This window comes from Triturus cristatus, chromosome 2_2 (assembly GCF_964204655.1).
Source record: "Triturus cristatus chromosome 2_2, aTriCri1.1, whole genome shotgun sequence".
NCBI lineage: Eukaryota > Metazoa > Chordata > Amphibia > Caudata > Salamandridae > Triturus > Triturus cristatus.
The window spans coordinates 969,079,074-969,102,156 of record NC_140582.1 but is presented as its reverse complement, the minus strand read 5'-3'; the positions used below and the strand labels follow the sequence as shown (position 1 = coordinate 969,102,156).

Here is a 23,083-nt window from a genome sequence, read left to right as displayed (position 1 = left end):
ATATCCCAACCACACACATACTGCCTGCTCAAGTTACTCCTAATAGAGCCATTTTTTCACTAACAAAGCTATACTCAGCCTTCCGTCATTTCTCTAACCAACACCCTCCTCTTCATTCGACCACAATAAGACAACCACACAACAGTTACACTCCACTGCACCACACATATTCCATCTTGCAGCAAACAAGTCTATGACAAACACTCACAACTCTACTTCATCTCCTCTTACACACAACATACACTTTACTCAGAAACACATCACCACCTCCTTTACCTTCCAACTTCGACTCGCAAACAACACTATATTGACAAATCCACCTCATAAAACAAATACATCAGCATCTCCTTTAACTGCTCCTCAAAACCAAAACCTATTACACACACCACCACAATAAAATCTCTCAAGCACAACAACTCATAATACTTTTCATCACAAACTACAAACATTCACCCACCTTTCAAATTACACAAAGGACAAACTCCAATACCAAGCTTTTGCTCTTCCACCACATCCAACACATATACAGCATCACAGCAACTCTCTTTCAACTGTCTCTCATCCATTGGACAATTTAGAACCTTACTACATGACCCACATGCTGCATCCCCACCCCTAACTCATACACCTTTTGCCCTAAACAGACTCAAACAAAATAAGCAACATGCCACACCTTACAACTTCACTTTTCCATGTCTACTGCACAAAGAGGTTACACTAAAAAACAACACAACGCACCAACTTGCTCTCGAACACCATCGCCACCCCCTATGCACTCAGACCCATCAAAATGACTTCTTGGCCTGCTGGACAAGGAACACAATGCCGAAAAGCAACACAATTTCTATCCTCATATACCTAACACGAACACTAAGGGCACACCAAAGCAAAGGCCACAAAATACTGTTCACTCCTCTACAAAACAAAGTCACACTATGTCCAAAGCACATTCTTTATCCTGTCTACTAATAAGTTCTCGATCACTTTCTAAGAAAAAACATCACATCCACAACCTTCTCACTGACGCAGAACCAGACATACTATATAGAGATCAAGAAACAATAAATTCTGTTAAAAAACTATATGAGTGGCTACAGGAAGATTTTGATATCCTGATACCACTAAAAACCACACAACAGAACAAAAGAAAACAAGCACCTTGGAGAAATACAGAGATACAAGAGATAAAACAACAAATTAGAAAGCTGCATGTGCCCGGCTCAAAACAAACTCCAACCAAGACAAACTTCGCCTACAGAAAATTAACAGATTGTACAAATCAGCTATCAAAAAAACGAAGAAAAAATACTACTGAGACAGTATTCAAAATGCTAAATGTGCAAATAACGAATTCTATAAAATTCTCAATAAATTTTGTAAACCAAATTTCCCAGGAGCAGCTCATCCCTTTTTTAAAAGGGTGAGTGCATCAGCACTCACCCTTTTAAAAAATTACAATCCAAGAATACTCTAACCCAGCCTCTCCGCTCCTTCTAACACATTCTCCTTCTAACACATTTCACATGATCTATTTATGAACCTGGTCAAAGCAAGCGGGCCTGCCGGCAGCCCTTCTGACCCGTGTCCACTGCAAACCTTCAAGACAATTCTTCTAACAACCTCTGCTGCCACTCCAGTAAGGAGAATCATCAACAACTCCTTAAATACCGAATATTTCCAGAAGAACTCAAAAAGACATACATAAGCCAATTACTGAAGAAAACAAACTTGGACCCGCTGAACCCTGACAACTACAGACTGATTTCAAATGGACCTTTCTTGGCCAAATTGATAAAAAAAGAACAGCTTTCGCCCAGACGTCACAATTCATTGGAGAGAATGCCATACTGTCAGACTTCCAAATGGGATTCCGTCCAAGAAGAGGCACAGAATCTGCCCTCCTTGCCATCTGGGATGACATGACGAATACAGTTGACTGCAACAGGGTTGCTGCACTACTTCTCTTGGTCCTCTCGGCTGCCTTTGACACAGTTGACCATGACACTCTGCTACAAAGACCCTACGAGCCGGCATAGAGGGGACTGCTCTAGACTGGATCGTGTCCTACCTTCACAACAGAACTGATGTCATCTATACCCCACCATTCTCACCCAAACCGTACTTCACAAAAGCAGGGGACCCTCAAGGCTCTATTATCTCGCCCATGCTTTTCAACATCTACATGAAGTCATTACCGGCACTGATCAATCAGTTTCACCTCAAATGCTATAACTATGCAGATGATATACAAATACTCCTTCAACTGCAGTGCCCCAAAGACATTGAGAACTGGCCAATTTTTTTGTTGTCTCAGAGCCATGGATCAATGGATGACATGGAGCCATCTCAAATTGAATGCTTCCAAAACTGAAATACTCAAGTGTGGCAATTGGAAACATTATGACCCACTCACCGCGTGGCTTGATGATCTGGGAACACCACCTAAAGTATCAAAGGAAGTAAGAAACCTCGGAATGGCCATGCACTCCAAGCTATCGATGAATGTCCAAGTGGGCAAACTAGCAAGATCGAGATTTGGAACTACAAAAAAATCAGCGACAAATCTTCCCCCCATTTGGGATGTCCACACAAGGTCCAAGCTACCATCTCCCTTGTTTTGTCCAAACTCGATTACGCCAATAGCCTCTACCACAAATCACCTTTAACTACCATGAAAAGACTACAACAGATTCAGAACTCGGCTGCCAGACTGCTCTTACCGATAAAATCGCAAGATCATATCTCCCCTGCCTTGAAAGCCCTGCATTGGTTACCGGTTGCTAGAAGATACACGGTCAAGCTGCTATGTACCACCCACAAAGAGATACTTGGAACGGGACCGCTCTAGATTGGCACCTTGCCTCAAAATCCCAAGATACAAGAAAAAATAATTAGTGGCACATCATTCTCAGTTCAAGCAGCCAAACTATGGAACTCTTTACCCCCCAACATAAGATCCACAGATAGCCACCTTAACTTCAGAAAACTACTCAAGAATTGGCTCTTCCCCACATGACAACCATACACAAACAGATAGAAATATACAGCATATCTTTCTGTATATAAGCATTTATTACTACTGAAGATATGTACCTATATATGTGTATTGCTTTGTATAAACGTGTAAAATACTTATGTTTAAAAAAATTATTATATATAGATATTCATTAGTTCTGCTTAACAAATGTACATAGTACTGATAGTTACATTATCCTATGTTTTTAACATGTGTATTAGTGACTGCATAAATAAGTAAATCATTTTATCATAACTATTTATCTACAATTGCTTCACTATTCATCTACAAATATAAATATATACATATATATACATATATATGAATAAATAAAACTTATTTAAAGTACAACACTTGAAAGCCATAGTTTATCTAATGCATCCTTAATCTACATATACAACCTTCCTTTATGCATCTATATACCTTCCATGTACTTATGGATCTATATCTTTATTACTTTTACTTAGTTATTGCTTTTATTTCTAATTCAGTATATCCAATGCACTACCCTATTTTTCACCCCATACCGCTCTCAATATATCTTCTAGTTCAACTCTCTGACTCATCTCATACCCCTTTATACTACTCTTTCCAATGCACTACCCTCTTTCTCACCCAATACCGCTATCAATATATCCATTACCTCCACTCTCTCATTCATCCCAAACCCCATGCCACTACTATGATCCCCAAAATACCCCTTTTGTGACCTTCCCTACTTGACCTCTCCTTGCATCATCTCATACCTCCTTTTTACTATTGCTGTCCCCAAAACAATCTGACTGTTCCCCCTCCACCTCCCTTTTACTCATCGCCTCCACCTCCCTTTTACTCATCCAAAGCCTCCTCCTACTGCTATGAGCTCCAAAACAAGCAAAAACGAAAATCTAAATCCTTCCCTTTTATCTCGCCAATATCCTTTTCAATCCAAGTAACAGACTAACATGTCCACCACTCAAATTAATTTCATATTTCACTATACTAATTCACCACTAATCCTTTATGGGTTCCGGAGTGGTGTGCTACTCATGGAAGAAGCTCTTCAACACCTGATCAGGGGTAGCAAGCGCTATATATATGCAGACCTTTTCCCCTTTTCTATCCCTCCACTATCCTTCTCAATCAGAATAACTGACTAGCATCTCCACAGTTCAAATTACTTTCATATTTTCACTATACAAATTCACCACTAATCATTTATGGGTTCGGGAGTAGCATGCTACTCGTAGAAAAAGCGATTCAATGCCTCATCGGGTCAGTAAGCACTATATAAATGCAATTTCAATACAATACAATAAAGATCCTTTGGAAGAGGACTTTCTCTATGAAACCCTTTCCACCACTCATCGGGCTACCCAGTATCTCGCTATTCTAAAAGGCATGTTAAGACACACAGAGGACATCTTGAAAGACCCATTTGGGGCTAGAGTTTTCATGCCCAGTGTATATAAGAAGTATACGCCCTTACCATCTGATCCCATTTACATGAAGGGCCAATACCACAAGACTCGCTTGTCATCACCACTGCTCACAAGCTTGCTAACGCTCAAGCTAGTTGAGATGCCCCTCTGTCTGACAAAGAGGGAAGCATTTTGATGTGGCAAGGAGGAGGGGTGTGACACAATACACCAACCATTGGCATATTGCCAATTCAGTGGGCCTACTTGCTCATTATGATTGTGGTGATTGGGATGAAATGAAGGTTCTGCTTCAGTGTCTCCCAGAGGAATGCAAAAAGCGAGGACAAGAGCTTGTCTCTGAAGGTATGCTTATTTCAAATACCTCAATACGCTGTGCCTTAGACTCTGCTGAAACTTCAGCTAGGGGTATCAACACTTGCATCTTGTTCAGATGCCATGCATGGCTCCATATTTCTGGTTTCAAACCAGAGGTGCAACAGAATGTCCTTAGTATGTCATTGGCTAAAGAACATCTGTTTGATCCACAAGTAGACCAAACACTAGAACAAAATAAAAATTATATGGAGACAGCGAGGGCAATGGGGGCCCTCCAAACACCTAATCCCCGTGGCTCTTCTTGCACCTGCAAATACTGTGGAGGTTGCAAGGCAGACTCTTCCGACACATCCACTTCCTATCACTGTAATCAAAGTCAACATTCCTCCCCAAGAGATTGTTTCCGAGGCTCCGACAGGGTCAACAATGCTAAAGGAAGAAGTAAGGGTGGAGCAACACCCATCTCCAATCAATTACTTCCCTCTCCTACCCACCAACCATATAACACCTGTCGGGTGATGCTTACTAGATTTCCTACCCAATGGCTAATTGTTATATCAGACCAATAGGTGTTGGACGTTATTCAAAGAATGCCTAGTGTCTGGAGCTCATTACCACACTTCCCAACATTTCACCTCGCACTCACAGACTATCACCGGATCATCAAACATTGCTCAAACAGAAAGTCCAAGCTCTTCTTTTCAAAGGAACTATAGAACCCGTCCCTGTAATTCAATAGGTTTCAGGGGTATATTCTCTATAATTCCTAATGCCCAAAAAGGACGGATCTCTATGGCCAATTCCAGACCTCAGGCCCCTAAACGAGTACATCCTGCCAGAGCACTTCCATATGGTCACCTTACAAGATGTGATCCCACTTCTCCAACAAGGTGACTTCATGGCTTCCCTAGACCTAAAGGACACCTATTTTCACATACCAATACAACCATCACATCGCAAATATGTCAGGTTTGTGGTGGGCCAAAAACATTATCAGTTCAAAGTACTCCCTTGCGAGGTGACTACTGCACCTCGGGTATTTACTAAGTGCCTAGCGGTGGTAGCAGCCCATCTATACAGACGCAAAGTCCATGTGTTTCCATATCTGAACGATTGGCTTATTAAAGCTAACACTCATCAGCAGTATCAACAACACACTCAAAATGCAATGCATCTGCTCCATCGCTTAGAGTTTTCCATCAATGTCCCCGAGTCTCAACTTCAACCACTGCAGGTTCAATCATATCTAGGGGCTATTCTAAACACACAAGAAGGGTTAGCCTATCCCAATACTACAAGAATTCACAATTTCCAAGCATTAGTACCCCTATTCCAATGAATCAACAACTTGCAGTGAGGACAGGCATGCGTCTTTTAGGTATGATGGCCTCCTACATTGCCATAGTACCTCCTGCACGATTATACATGCATTAATTACAGGAGTGCCTAGCTCAACAGTGGTCTCAGTCACAAAGTCACTTAGAAGATCTAGTGTTGATAGACCACTGCACTAATAACTCTTTGCAGTGGTGGACATCAGTAACCTATTACAGGGGTGGTCTTTCCACGACCCTGTTCCCCACATCACTGTCACAACAGACGCATCACTCACGGGATGGAGTGCATACTAGCTGGACCTCACAAGCCAGGGTCTCTGGGACAACAAACAACTCTGTCTCCACACCAACTACCTAGAGCGTCAAGCTGTTCACCTAGCATTGAAAGCATTCCTTCCTCTTCTGATCAGCAAGATTATCCTAGACCGGACGGACAATGCAACTAATCTGACAGCCATGTATTGACTACTAAAACAGGGGTTTACACATTCTCCAAAGTTATCTCACCTGTCTCTAACCATTTGGAGATTGGGCTCTACATCACAACATTCATCTGTTAGCAGAACACCTTCGGACAATGATTTTGCAAACCTCCTCAGCAGGATGCAGCAACAAGTCCACGGCTGATACTCCACTCTCAGATCCTCATCCCATACTTTCACAGATGGGGGTTCTCTCAAATAGATCTGTGTGCAACCGCAGACAATACCAAATGCCCAAACTTCGTGTCCAGGTTCCCACACCCACTATCCTAGGGTAACACACTATGGATGAGTTGGTCTTGAATGTTTGCCTATGCTTTTCCTCCTCTCACTCTCCTTCCATTTCTGATTTGGAAGCTCAGGCAAACATCTCTCACACTAATACTAGTGGCTCCCACATGAGCCTGTCTGCCTGGTTCATAACATTACAGGACCTCTCTATAGTTTCCCACAAGATGCTCCCCAACAGGCCGGACCTTCTCACGAAGAACTATGGAGAAATCAGGCACCCAGATCCCAAAGCTCTCGACCTGGCAATCAGGCTCCTGAAGTCATAGAATTTGATTACCTCAATCTGCCATCTGAACGTATGACCATTCTTAAAGAAGCCCGTAGGCCTACCACTCAAGCATGCTACATGGCTAAATGGAAAATAATTGTTTGTCGTTGTCACTCAAAACAAATTGATCCTTTTAATGCTGCAGTACAGAACATTGTCTGTTACCTGCTTCATTTACAACTCCCTGGGCTATCATTTACCTCCATAAGGTTACATTTTTGCTGCAGTAGCTTCCTACCTACGAGATAGGCAACATGTGTCTCTCTTCAAAATACCAGTTATTAAAGCATTCATGGAAGGGCTTAAAAGAGTAATTCCACCACAGGTTCCACCTAAACCCTCATGGAATCTTAACATCCTTCTTACACGACTCACAGAACTTCCATTTGAGCCCCGCATACCTGCCACCATTTCTGAGAAGGACTGCTTTACAGTCTATGTAAAGCATGTGTATCTACAGCCAAACATGCTTTGAATGGAATATGTGATTTACCCTGTAAGCATCTGTTGTGGCATGTAGTGCTGTAAATTCACATGCACCCACCCTCCTCCCTGGACACCTGTAGCCATTGCAGTTTACTTTGTATATACATGGACATCTCATTACTTACACTTTACACTCCATTCTCACCCTCCTGCGGGTAAACAATCTAACAATGGAGAGGATGCCCATGCACATTATCACCAGGAGGAGGAGTTACTCTACCTCGAAAGACTTCTTCGAAGAAAAACAAATTGCACACATCCGGACCCACCACTAGATGGCAGGAGGATGTAAAGCGTGTGCATCTACAGCATTACATGCCACAAACAGATGCTTATAGGGTAAGTTACATAATCCAAGCACACCACTGTTGTGTAGTTCCTATATAACCTATTCAGGATCTGCGCTTTGGGATAGCATAAACCGTGGGACTGGTGACAGACTGATTCCGTGCCTCCCCACTGGGTATGTTAGCCTGTCTGTATCAGCTAGTTCACAGTGCCAATATAATCTCATCTCACCAAAGAATGAAGAGATTCTGGCAACCTCAGACAATGACAACCCTGATCCCTCAGAATTGTGGAAACCATGTACTACTTTTCGCTCAGTCACTCTTGCTCACTTAGCTTGTCTCAGAGAGATACACGGAATTAACAGGCTGGGCGTTTTTAATAAGAGTTTATTGAACAGTTGTTATTCGAGTGTAGAAAAGATTAGCTTCAACAGCCTTTAGACAGTAGCAGAGTTATATGATTAGAAGAACTAAGAAAGTAAAAGGATGGTAAAGTTCTACCATCTTGCAATAATCATGAATACATACAAGTATGGAAAACACATGATAAAAAGTGCGTACTCTTACGATGCCTCCCTAACTAGATGTACCTAAACGTAACTAGCATCTGTGTAGGTGTTATGCCAAGAATCCCTCCAGGATCTTGTCAACCCCATTACCTGAGAATGAGAGAATATTGGACCACGTCCCGGTCTCGAGTTGGACACACCGCGAGGGATGTTAGACCACTGTGAGCTGGAGCGTCTGGATGCAGGAACCTCCGCATCTCTGGTCAGTTTGTCAGCTGGGCAGTCTCTGTCTCCTGTCCTTCTAAGCAAGATGTGATATATATATATACCCATAGGTCTCCCCATTCCTCTGTGTGACTACAATGAAAACATAATAGTCATGTCACATATACTCACAAGTACCTATGCTCATATGAACAATTAGATATCAACAATTCGGGTCATGGTACTAAGGTTGACGACGCTTCGATCCCCTAAGCGGATGTAGAGATCATCATCAGACATAAGTAATTAGACAGAAAATGCCTGCTTAGAATTGGAGAAAGGAGAAAAGAAGACCCTGATAATTTGAGCATAACTGATACAGTCAACCAAGCCATGCAAAGGTGAGAAGGTGTCATCATGCATCTAAAAAGAGCTGTCATCATATGGTACTTGTGACATGCAGGTGGGTGCCAGAGAGTATTGGAATGCGGGTGAAGCGAAAGCTAAGGTACATGAATCATGGTGGAGTGAAAGTATAATAATAATTATGATAATATTATAAAAGCCAACTAACAGAAAAACTGTCCAGGATTGTCTCGAGAATAGAAAGGCTGAGGTCATCAGACCAGTAGGATGGCCTATGCAAATGGACCCAAGTCCTTTTGGAGGAATGAATCCACAAGAGTACTCAGCCGTTGGAGTAGGAAAGACCTATTTGAAGAGGTTGGTATGTCAATACAATTAAGAAACCAACAGGCAGCTATGTGAAGCGAATGACCTGCAAGATAAGAGCAAAAAGTGAGCGGTGAGTCAGATATTAACTGGGGCCACATGAGGCGTAATCAACAATGCTGTACCTGACGAGAACCATCGCGAATGTTGTCAGGAACAGAAACCATACAGGCTAAGAAACAAGGACCAAGGTCATTAGATAGTGGGTGCTCCATGTGTACGTGTTAAAATCGGCAATTATCAGGATGCACTTATGAGACCGGAAGGTAGGATCGCAGGAAGCCGGGGGAAGTATGACCAGTGCCGGTGTCTAACAAACAAAATGTTGTGCACATGCTTGTACCAACCGAGAGGCCAGCAAAGGGAAATGAAGGCAGAGTAACCAAGCAAGGCGGCTATATTAGAATGGTGCCTCTCCAAACTAATACTGATGGAGCAGTGAGAGACCAGTGCAGACAGACAGGAATAAATGAACATACTCGAGAATCACATCCAAACATAGTGAAACTACAAAAATGAATATCAATGGGTCAGAAATCACTGAAAAAAATGAGTATTACTGGCAACCATATGAAGGGCCAGAAAAGGGAAATAAAGGTAGAGTAAGGAAGTGAGGTGGCCAGATTGGAATGGCGCCTTGCCGATCTAGTACAGATAAAGCAATGAGAGGCTAGAGCAGAGGGACACAATTTGGAACCAATTACAGGAACATATTTAAGAATCTCTTTAAAACTTAGAGAAACTGCCACTATAGGTGCCACTGAAAAAAACATCCATTACCAGCAACAGATGAACAGGAGCCACAGTTCATGAACATTCGTATAGGACCATAACTTTGTCAGAAGAGTTGAATGCTTATGAATACAATCAAGCGACAGAGTCTAATTAAGAAAGAATTAGAAAAAATAAAATGTAATAACACAAAGTAATAAGATAAATAATGAGGCAATATAAAGACAAGGTAATTACATGGTATGGAGGAAACCACACTGTCTAATGGACACATTACTTAGTTACCAGACAGAGGAAAAGATGGGTATAGTTACGGCACCTCAATTTAGGCCTCATTGTTAATTCTAACCGGAATTCTTCTTACATATCAGGTTACATGGAATTATACCAATGCTGTCCAGTCCTCCATTCAGTTCAGGCCTGTGTATAGGCTGTTGTTGTGGAGTATCCATTTTAGTTCTTCTTTGTTAAGTATTGAGGTGATGTCCACACCTCTGGGTGGGGGTTTGACCTCAGTGATCACTTGCCATCGGAGGTCATTCTCTGTGTGTTATTTGTTCATAAAGTGGTCCACTAAGGGAGCATTGGTCTCTTTACATCACACACACCCACACAACCACTCATATACCACCTCACACACCCACACAACCACTCATTTACCCATTCACAGACTCACATAGCCACTCACACACCCACTTACTCATTAATGGTCACTTTGCACACCCACTCACACAAGCGCTCACTCTCTCATACAGCTACTCACACAACCACTCACCCACTCACCCATAAAGCCACTCACACATCTACACTCTCACCCATACAGCTACTCAGACACACACCCACCCACTCACTCACCCATACAGCCTCACAATTCAGCTACTCACTCACCCATACAACCACTCACTCACCCATACAGCCACTCACACAACAACTCACTTAACCGAACATCCACTCAAACAGCCACTCACTCACACATATGGCCACTTACACACCCAGTCGCTCACTCAAACCGCCAGTCACACAGACACTCAGTCACACATGCAGCCACTCACTCATACCTACAAAAACTCACATACCCAGTTACACACCCATAGAACCACCCCCACTCACACACACACCCATACAGTCACTCAGACAGCCACTCAAAAAGGAATACACACAGTCACACATAATATATGTTAGAAGTAGTATCACTCATTAGTAGTACACAAAGTATAGTAATTTAACTTTGCAGTAGCTTAGTATGTATCTTTAAGTTTGAGAAACCTTTACAAAACACTAACACTCACTGGATGATGTCATGAGTGTCATTTGAGATGTCATCAGTAATGCCACTGACAATGCCATGAGTGATGTGAAGTCGTAAGCAGTGCATTGTGAGGGCGTAAGTTATAGTTAGCTCGGGGAACTATAACTGCTAAATTTCAGTGGATTTGTACTAGTGAAAATCGAGCCCAAGTATAAAGTCCCTGTAACCTTTGTTTTTTCCACTGAAAAAATATATATAATTTACATTTTCCTATTATAAAAAAAAACCTGCCCTCCTTCCCAGCCTCACTCCATTTGACTTATCCCAAACCTTCTGACTGTTATGAACTCCCAAACATCCTTTTCAATCTTTCATCCCTCTTTTTAGGCTTCACCATCCAACTAGCAAGCACACACAACCATAACTTATAAAAACAACTCAATTCTTCCCCTTTTCACTATCACTCCTATCATTCTATCGCTACCTCAAATTCTTCTAAACACACAAGTAATCAAGCGCATAATTCTAACACAACTAATGCAAAAGGGAAAGAAAAACTAAAAAATTGTACTAACTTACTAACTACTAATTTTGGTTTCCAGAGTAACATACTACATGCCAAAAAAAGTACTTTAGTTCCTCGTCAGGGGTTGTAAGCACTATATAAATACAGTTACAATTTACAATATTCTTTTCTGTCTCTTGAAAACTTATTTTGTGGCCTCTAACATGTCCAAAATTCCACCCATCCCCTCAAAATGACTGATTATCAAATTGTTCTTAACAGCTTTTCACTCAATACATAGATCTGAGTTGTAGGATGAAGTCAATCTTTAGAAACAGATCAAGGAAGAATAGGGCAAGTCAAGTTTAGGGGGAAGCAGCAGATGAGTCTAAAGCTGTAGAACCGTGAGTAAAGTTAATGGTCCCAGATCAAGTAGAGAACAAAGTAAAAGGAAAAAAAAAATGCCAACATTAGACACAAACTATTTCCAATGTCAGTGGCATGTGAAGGAAGAGGATAATAGGATCCTAAAAGAATTATAAGTCTTTGGATACTTGTTTCAGATAGCAGGCCAGCAAGTAAATATTTCTAGGCTCAGAATCTTCAGTATCTGAAGGGGAATTTAAACTTTCTGCAAACTACTGATCTGAGTTACATTAAGATGACAATTGTAAAAGAGATGCAGGAGACTTTTTTTATACTGGAGATACGCTGTTGACGCATGTCTGTGACTGATTCTGATAGCGTTATGTTGTGCTGAAGAATCCAATCAGTCATAGCTGCATTACTGTGTTAATGAAAATGCAAGTCCTTGGTGGTTGCAATCAAGGAAATTATTTATTTTGTTATCGTTATTATTCGATTTTTTTGTGGAGCAGAAATTTAAAAGCAGATGAAGCTGTCACAGTTGAGAGTGCTGTAACCATGGATAGGTGACTATGGGCAATTCCATTGCGGATAGAAGACAAATTGTGCTTAAACGTAAGACTTATGGATTCATTCAAGTGGTCCACATTACTTTTTAGATGCAGACTACAGTGAAACAGAGACTAAGTAAGAAGAGTTGATAGAGACTTGTGTGTGTGTATATATTTCTGTGTTAACCCCTTGTGTGCCACGCCCTTTCCCCGCCCTGTGCCGGCCGTTACATTAGCGGGCGGGGTTTATGACGAGCTGGACTCGTCATGGGCACAGCGCAACCGCGGCCCATGACGAGTCCAGCTCGTCATGGGCACACAAGGGGTTAATACCTAGGTGCATTATTTGGTGAATTAAGCAGGAGTTGGAAGCACAGGATGGTGCAACCATTGCATGAAGTGTATGGCCATGCCTACCTAAAGGCCAAATGCAATGTCTGCAATTTTTAGATCCAGCGTTAACCAAAACCTTTAGATTTTCCTAAAATTACATGTACCATCTACATCTAGAGGCTTTTAGACAATCTTCTTCATAGATTGGTCTGGTATTGTGTCATTCACATTATTAGTTTGGCCCACTTTAGCCATTGGCTAACGTCACTGTGAGTGACAGGAACACATCTAGACATAATGTAATTCTCCTAAGGGCCAGCGACCTCTGTGGTAATGTGTGCTTTTTGAGACAATTTGTTTTGCTGCTTTTAGCCAATGTATTTTTTTTGCTTGATGACAGCCTCACAACTTTCCCATCAGTAAAGTTTTGCAAAAACTGAGATAAAACAAACATTGACAAAGCCAAAAGGCTTGGCGCCTATGCCAGACCCGTAGGCTTTGCCACTTCTTGTTAAATATGTTGCTAGCCTTTTTCATTTAACCTGGAAACCTCAAATCGCCTTGCCTATATGCTGTTTGCTGTAATTCTGAAAACATGCTGGAGGACCACTCTGCGATGTCATTGTGTTTTGTAAACACCTAAATAATGTAATTAGTTTGTGTTTTCACTTGGTGTTTTTACCTAGACAGTCATCCTTTGGCAATTGAAAGCACACTGGCAGGAGACATAAATGTGTATGGTTAAGGTACTGCAGTATCACAATTAATATTAGGGGCCCGCACCAGTCACTTCAGATCTCGATTGAACTAAACCTTGTTTAGTTCAGAGACTGGACATGGAGATGGAGGGCTAGGTCTACAATCTTAGACTCAAAATCAAAATGGCTGTGTGTGAGAATTATCTTTGTTAAAGGTTAAATGTTACTGCCAACTTCTTGGTCTGACGTATAGAGGCACACTGTTCATTCATACAACCCAACACAGCACACAAAGAGGAAGGAACCAAGCACACCTGCTGTTTGTAAATTGTGTTGCTAACACTGCTTGATCGGCTTGATTGTTGTACAGAAAACCAGCCCTAATGTAATTCATCATGCCCCAGCCACTTCCATGTCATCAACTTGAGCAAATCAAACAATATTGGGCCATGTTTTTATCAGTTAGTCCCTGATTATAATTGGGTCGGTGTATTATGACTCCTGCATAAACCCCAGTTTGTACGCCGTTCAGAATTACGGTTTGGGTGTTATTTACTGCATCCGATATTTACTGGGTGCATTAAATATCTCAGCCTCTGTTAAATTTCTTCAGATCTCACCTATCAATTGAACCGGGAAAAGGAGTATGGGGTTTACTGTACCATGTGGTTTTTGGTGTTTTCATGTTATTCTCTAGAGCTCGTAATTGGTGCTACGTATTACACCCCAGGGTATCTTTATTTATCCGATGTGATAAAAAGCACCTTGGTTCTGACAAACTCTGAATCGGGGCCAAAATTCATGTTTTATATTTTTACATGAAGTGGAGTGATGAAAACCTTATTTTTTTTTATAATTAGGTTCTTTTTCTCTTTTTTTAGAGTTGAAGCTCTGAGACGGGAAGATATACCAAAGCGATCTATATTTTTAAAGGTCCTTTTCAACAATAAAGAAGTGTCAAGGACCATCAGCAGCCGGATGAGCTCCGACTTTCGAGTGCACTTTGGACAAATTTTCAATTTGCAAATATTCAATTGGCCGGAAAGCATACAGATTCAGGTACTGTGTCATAAACATTTCTGTGATCAATAAAGAGTCTTGTATTGTATAATTCAAAATGACAATACGAGGAAACATCCTGTAGAACACCTATAAAGTATGTGTCAACAGTATTTAGCACCTGGACTAGTGACAGGTTTATCATAATGCAGTATTTGCCAGAAATTAGTGTTTTCAACTTACATAAAAAACGTAGTTTAATTGGCTTTATTTTACACACTTTCTGAACCAAATTTAGCCTCCTGTGCATTTGACACATCCACTTGCTCCTAATTGCAGTTTACTAATGTTGTATATCATCTGTTTTACTGCTTCAGTTTCTATTGATCATTTCACTACTAAAAGTCATTTTTTGATTGAAGCCAATGTGCATGTTTTCGAAATGGTAAATGCCCAACGTGAACCACATGCAATAAAATATAGAGAGACTGATAGTTTCTAGATTATTCTGGCCAGAGTCCATCAGTGTAAACTCCAGTGCTCCACTTTTTCTTTCCTACAGAATTTATTACACTACGAGTTATAATGGGCATGATGACTTTTAATGACAAGGATAACCCAAGTAGAATGTAATAAATGAGGCGGGGATGACCAAAAAGAGAGAGATAAAATTCCAGGTTTGCTGCAAGAGGCTGATATCAGCCACTGTTCACCCACTGTCACTCCTTTGCTGTCAGTAAAGCTTTCAGCATTCCAATTTTGAAATATGCAGTTGCACACTGTATGGGCTATACATATTGTGATAAGCCTGCTCAACAAACATTCAGTGACCGCCAGCTCCTTGTCCCCCAGAATACCTATCCTTTTGGCCTCTGTATTCCACTGCCCAACTCTCATTCTTGTTCAAGGCTTCTCCTACTTTCTTTACTTTGATAACAGCTTTCTTTAGCCCACCAGAGAAGGAAGAAAGGGAGTGCGCCAGGAGCAGGGTTCGTCACTTACCGTGAGCAGCTCATGATTACTGCGCAGTGAAGAAAAGAGGATCCTCCGCCCCAGGGGCACACCTCAGCTCTGTGTTGTTAAGGAATGATACAGAGTCCAGCTGTACAAGTAGAGTACTTCTTTATTTGTAGCTTGGTTCCAGAATAGGAGATCAGGAAAGTAGGAGAAAATAGATTGTACAAAGACAACCCCACCAGGAGCAGGCTCCTAGCAGCTCAGCCTGAGTTGACTAACTGACACTCTAAACACAGAGAGGCACTCAGGCATTCTATGATGTCATGGTACATTCTAACAGAACAGTACAGTGGAGAATAGTAGAGAAGTAATTTACTGCACTCTGGCTCCGATGAAGCTTATACCACAGTAACGGTGCCCATCTCCACTTATTACTTTTCTGATGAGTGTTTGCCTCTCATAAGCCCTAACCCATTCTGACAATAAAACAACAGAAAGCTAACTAAAATTGCGTTGTGGTGAAATGATTAGTCTATAAGAAATTATGCTTTTTGTACAAATGTTGGAAAATCTGCATGCATTTTTGTCTGTGCACTATAGACTTTAGTTTTTGCCAGAAGCCACGCCTTTCATACATTTTACACAGCTACACTGCTCTGTATGATCATAGACCATTTGCATCAGGATTTGCCTATGGAATGTAGCTTTTAGTCATATGTTCGATTGCTCCACAATAACACAATAACACCATCAATGAAGCCACCAACAGATACGTAGGCAACGTTTTAACACAATCGAGCACTGCATCAACCCCCTGCCTACTCCCCTATCCCATACTCCAGAGATATGTGCAACCCATCAATTTCTTTAGTGAAAATATAGATCTGACAGCACATAGACAAGAACAAGCCTGCTTCTCTTCTTAGGCCCACTCCTCCTTGTAGAATTCGACAACAGCCATCCTTCAATTTCCTGTCTCTTACAGACTTTTCTGACACACGCAACTCACCACAAAGTCACTTCTATAAAGATGAGGTCTTAAATTGTCATCAAACTCTCCCTGGGGAAGCTCTCATTTCTACTCACCATTCGCAAGGCCTCACTCTAACATGGCATCGTCCCAGAAGCTATCAGACACCCTGATTATCTCGCCAGCTACCGGCCCATCACTCACCATGCCTTCATCACTAGGATCATTCAAAAAGCAGTCTAGGAAACTACAAGATCACATCAGCGCTAACCGATTCCTTCATGACTACACATGTCACATTGGATTAGGGGGACCACTATCGTACACATAGATGACACCTTCCTCACCACTTCCTATCTTTTGAATCTGCACCTATTTGTTCACGTGGCCACCTCCAAGTCCCAAAAGATTGTATTGCCTACGGCGACCCAAGATTACCATGCTGTCTCATGTAATCTTCAACCTCTACAGAGAGCCCTTGGGCACTCTAGTCACCGATTACAGCATTAAGATTCACCAATATGATGGTGATGCACAACTTTACCTGAAAATCCCTTCTGCTCTAGACATCCGTTGCCTCAGTCACCACCAGCATCGCATCCTGACCTGAATCTCCATTGCTCACCTGAAGCTCAACCCAAACAAGACAAAATTCATAATTTGATAAGAACAACACACAATAAATGGTACAAACCTGTCTCAATGACATGAACCTTGATGGCTTTGAAGCCCCCACTTTCACCGTCTGACAAATCTCTTGTATTCACCTTCACCCTCACAGAACATATTGCCAAAAAACAAAGATGGGATGATACCAGCTCTGTCCTTTAAAGAAAGCAACTTAAGAACTGTTATTTATTATCTGCTCCATGGTCTTACATACTCCAGACTGGCCCCCTTGACGGCGCCCTATGCTCCACAGCATGTCTCATCCTGGGCCAGAAAAACTATGAACCCCACCCATCCTGATGGAACATCATTGGTTCCCCTTGCCAGCTTACACCATCTTCAAAACCATCTGCGTCATTTACAAACACCCCCGTTTTCTTGCAGACCAGCTCTTTTTGTCTGGTCTGCAAGATAACGGGGTTGCTGGTCATGATGGCACATCTACAGCCTGGCCAATATTAGCTGGAGACTAAGGAGTGAAAAATAGAAAAAGGTTAGCAGCAAGCCTTTTCCATCTATGCTGTCTGGATCTGTGACAACATCCTCATGTCCATAAATATCAACTCAACACTACTCCAGTGTAGGAAAGAGTTAAAGAAACACCTTTTTGAAAAACACTACATCACATAGCAGTAACAATCCGATAACCAGCTGCCTCTTCTATCACTCATTGGCTTTATGCTTGCCTTTCACATTGTACACAACTCTGGTGCTTTTTGGCTAGGTTCACGATATGCAAATACCACAAACATACATACATACATCTGTACAAATCCTCAGCTTCACACAAACGTATTTTATGGAAACAGAGTCAGCCATCATGACCCTTAATTTTATACACCTCAAATATATGTGAAGATTCTTTAGAGAGCATATAGAAGGGATGTCTCTCTGCTTCTGAATTAATCTCAAATAGTGTCCACAGTTTCAAGGCAGATCGAGGATAAAGCCTTGCTGATGGCATAATAATGTCAGTGCTGAGAGTGCTAATGTTTTTTCAACGATGAAAGAGTTCCTCTACACATACAGTCTGTTTTTCTAAAATATGCCTTATTTATTACTCAGCGTTCCCCTAAATGGAAAATAGCAGCCCCAAGTGAGTTATTAGGAGTGGTCCATGGGCATCCTCTCATGGATGCTGACAGGGATGGTCCAAGGGCATCATCCCATGGATGCTCAAAGTTACCAATAGTTATCACCAATATAAGAGTGTTGGTATTTTGCCAGTGTGGGCAATAGACAACATCCCATGAATGCCCAAAAACTGCCAAGAAACACTACCATTATGCAAGGGCCTGCATTTCCCCAGTGTGAGCAATGGTCACACACACTTAGACCTTCACGGACATGCATGCGCACAGGCACAGATATTCTGCATCACATTTTTCTTTACCTACCCTCTACTGCTGTCTTCCGTCCTCCTTCCAAGGCCAGATGCAGCTTCTCAATTGGTAATTCAAGGAGTAGGGACTTACACAGGAGTACCTTGAAGGCAGTTGGAGGTAGTGCCTGACCTAGCACAGACAGGTATGGCCCAGCAGAGCCAGGCCGCACCATATATTTTATCTCACCCTCTAAATCCAAGGGCCCCTCATGACAATTTAATGTTTTGCCAAAGTATCATTGTCGGGAAGAAGGCTGTTTTAAGAGGACTTCTTCAAGCCCTTTATTTAGGGATGCAATGTTCCTTCAGGCATGCTCAAGGCTCGCGTGTCCGTGCACGTTCTGCATGTAGATGCATCATCCGCTCATTCATTCCAGGTGTATTCTTTGCATTTTGGGACTTGCAGTTCTATTTTTATAGTTGTATAAGTGGTACTACCGATCCTAATATGCACATCAAAAATCTGAGCAGGGTCAACTACTCCATCAAGGACCTGGGAAACAATAGACTTTGGGGCAGACATGCTGGCATTAGAATCCATTTCTTGCCCCCGCACACCTATTGTACAGCACAGTACTGGCAAGTATAGCCTCTGCATCACCTTTGTGAGGGGCACCTATATGAGTTCTGCAAACACGGGTGTAATCTGGTTGCTTGTTTACAGTTGTGTGTCCCAGAGACTTCTATTTACATTTTTCGCTTTCCCACTTAACCAAACTGTGATCCTGGGCAAATCATTTTAGTACTATTTACTTCAGATCCTGCATTTACCTAATTAGAGAGTGATTCAAAAATAGGATTACCAAGCAAATTAAGTGTTATATAGAAAGAGGACATTGGCCTTTGCATAAACATGCAATTCCCCACACACACGACACATAGATCTTTTCCCCTAAACGGCCTTCACACACAGACAAGTTATATGCGTAAATAGAACAGCCCCATCCATATATTCATCTTCAAACCTAGTCTTGCTTTCTATCTCTTGCCTGAAACCTCTTACTCTCAACGTGTCTCTTGAAAGGCTCCAGGGTGGGAGTGTTAGAGGTCCATTGGCAGGAATTGTGAGTTCTTACAGAAAAAATGTTTGGAAGGTGAAAGAGGGTGAGAATTCCATGATCTCATCAGCCTGATGTGCCTTTTTTGGGGGGTTGTGGGATGGGGTGTCTGAGTCTGCTGCACCATACTGAATGTTGTTCAGCCATTTTCAGTAGAGATAGATTTTGTTCTAAAGACCTCTGTCTCTAGGTTTATCTACCATATACATTTAACAATTCTCCCAGCCTTATACCAGATAGAAAAAGAAACACCGCACTGTGACCCTATGTACTACTTACAAAAATAATTACCAATGAATCTGTAAAAAAAAAAACTCCCAAAAAGCAGAAGTTTTATGTCCTCCATGAATGTTGTAATCAGTCAAAATTCAATTTGGGGAGCAATTGTAAAAGTAGTAACTGTTTTCTGGCCAAACGATTTGAGAAACCACTTGTATGAGGTTTCCTTCTGAGCATTTTCTTGTACTCCTCGGGGGCTTAATGATCAATCCATTTGAAATGACCCCCCCCATAGGAAGTAACCAAACATGTTTAAAGCCTGTAGTGCCACGTATCTCCTCTGCACAGGTAGGGATGGAGCAGGGGAGTAGCGAGACTGGAGAATGAAGTGAGAGCATGTATGCCAAGTAGAAGGCACATAAAAGCTCAGCATGTTTTTGGACTAGTGGACCTATGCACTAGCCAAGGCTGGACATCTAGCTCATGCCTTTGGTGGCACACGCATCTTTGCCTGAAACTCAAAGTACACCTGTGTTCGTAACCAGGGGGAAACCTGCATTAGCCCCATCCCTGCCTGCTGCTCTTAAAAGTAAGAAAAATAACTATGTTGCTGTAGGTTGGACCTGGGGAAAGGGTGAATTTTCATAGGAAAGAAGGAGTCGGTGTTGGTTGTAGTAGAGGAGAGAAAGAGTAAGCTTCTTTGATGAAAAATATTGGCATCCAGGGAAAAAGGCAAGATGTTGGCTTTCGACTTGTACTATAACAAAAGTATGTTGGCTAAACCTTCCTTTTTGTAGCAGGCCAAGATGGTGTATCCACAGAGCTTGCATCCTAGCCTTGTCCTGAAATGGTAAGTGAGTCTGGAAGTGAATATTGGAAATGCTCTATGGTGCCCTTACTAGTGGGGATGGTGGCCTCAAGGTTGGAGTCCTCATGCACTGCACAAGCGCTAAGGCACTTGAGCAATGGTGTCTCTTGTTCCACGCTCAACACGCAAACCTAGTTGGGCCCCTGCAGTGTGCAGAAATGCTGAAGCTTGAAGTGAGGGATGTACATGCCCCTTTACCACTAACGCATGCTGGTAGATTGTGGGCGCACTCGTGCAAGGAAATGCTACTGCACTAGAGAGTTGCTGCGGCAGAAAGTGAGTGCAAACCATATATTCACAGGTCAAGGTTTTCACAACTCCCATTTCGATGGATTAGTAGTTTTCTTTTAAGATTTTGCTCACAGGTGATTGTACTCCTCTTTACCCTGTTATAAGACATGGAAACCTACAATTCCAGTATGAAAATCTGTCTCGAATTTTCTTAGTCGAACATGTCTAGCCACCAGTAATAATACAATTAAGCAGCTTCTCGGCTGTAAAACATTATTACAGTTGAGTTGTGACGTCATAATTCCTGCTGCCAGAGCCTGCAGCAAAGTTGACAGACAAATTCCAGCATAACATTACATCTGCTATTTATTCTTCTGGTTGGTTTTCCAAAATTATTAGAGATCAGCAGAACGGCGGTATGTATGATCACAGGTTATTTTGTGCGTACGATAGATTATTACAGGAAAGATAGAATCTTCCTGAATGTTTCTAAAGAGTCTGAGCTACATCATTCTTTTAATTTTTATATACATTAAACTGATTTTAATATCCAATACAGCAAATTACTAACTGCTTTTTGGTGTGTTTAATGTCAACCTACAGGCTCTGCTTTTATTCTTAATGTCTGTAACTATACTACCTATTTCATTTCAAAGAGCAAAACACCAACGATTTAAGTAGTTTCTTGGAAGATTTATGAATTTATCATGTATTAAAAGCAACAAAAAAAACTTCTGTTTTACGTTGAGTTATTGATGATATTGAAAGCTGCCATGGAGTTCCATGACCTATATGGTCCTGGAGTTCCCTGATAATATATGCACGTGTTATTATATCCTCTGAAAAAGGAGTGGGAGAGACTGAATCTATTCCATATGAAAGGTTGTGGCCCAGAGATTTAACTAGTAGATTAACAACCTAATAGACTTTGACTGGCTAGTGAGATGAGAAAGAACTAACCAGGACACAACTGAGCATAAAGTGAGGGGAAAGCCAGGAAGATGGTAATTATGGTTGGAACAGGGAACGAAAGATCATGCAGAGATACAAGGAAATGGGAGATCATTAAGGTGAGATTGACACCATGCAAAACAAATTTAGATCCCTTTATGTTGTCATTTGTAGGGGCAATACATCCATACACATATACTCCTGGCTACAGACCTGGGGTACAGGGGCAACAAGAGTTGCTGTTATGTGGCAAATGGAAGAGACTTAGATGGCTTAGGTTTGAAGTGGAAGTGTTTAGAGCGAGGGAGGAAGTGGGGGAGAATTGTGTAGCTGGGGCTTATGGGTGTACTTTGTGCCGGGCAGTAGGCAGTTGCAGGTGCCCTCAGGGAGACATGGGCAGGCTTCCATACTACCACCTCTGGGAGAACCTACTTGTCTGGCTGTAGCTTCCCCTCTGTTATAGAGATTCCTTTTGTTAGTTTGGTCAATGCATGCTCTGCATCACCATCGAGACAAACGTATAAGCTTTAGTAGTATCTGATATAAATCTACTCCTGGAAAAACTCCAACTGTCTCCAGTTGATTGGATCGCAAGTCCTGGACTATGCTCATTTGGGGGAAGAGAGGAAGTTAAAAACCTAGGGATTTATATTAAATGAGTAACATTCTATGAATTGCCAGATAAATCGTGCAGCACAAAGCATCTTCTCTTGCAAATGCTATTAGTGTTCCATTATATCCCACAGCCAAATCGATCTTTTATTGCTGGAGATATGGCTAATTTACAAATTAATTATGTCAACAGTTTTTATGTTGGAATTCCTTAATATGTTATTAGAAAGTTGAAGATGGCACAGAATGCAGGGATAAGAACATGTGCCACAAGCTGTGAATGACTGAGATTCTTAAGACCAATTTCAGTTCAGAATCACCTGTGGTGTTTATTTGGCCCCACTTGGGAGAATGGTGAGCTGCTTTACATATGTTGAGCC

At 41.7% G+C, this 23,083-nt stretch overlaps 1 protein-coding gene across 1 annotated transcript in view; it reads left to right on the top strand.

Annotated features, from left to right (window-relative positions):
• Nucleotides 1-23,083, top strand: part of CC2D2A (coiled-coil and C2 domain containing 2A) — a 415,347-nt gene that overhangs the window by 161,052 nt on the left and 231,212 nt on the right. The window contains exon 16 of the mRNA XM_085642396.1: nt 14,667-14,844. Coding sequence (XP_085498522.1) covers nt 14,667-14,844 — 178 coding nt within the window. The remainder of the gene's footprint in view (nt 1-14,666; nt 14,845-23,083) is intronic.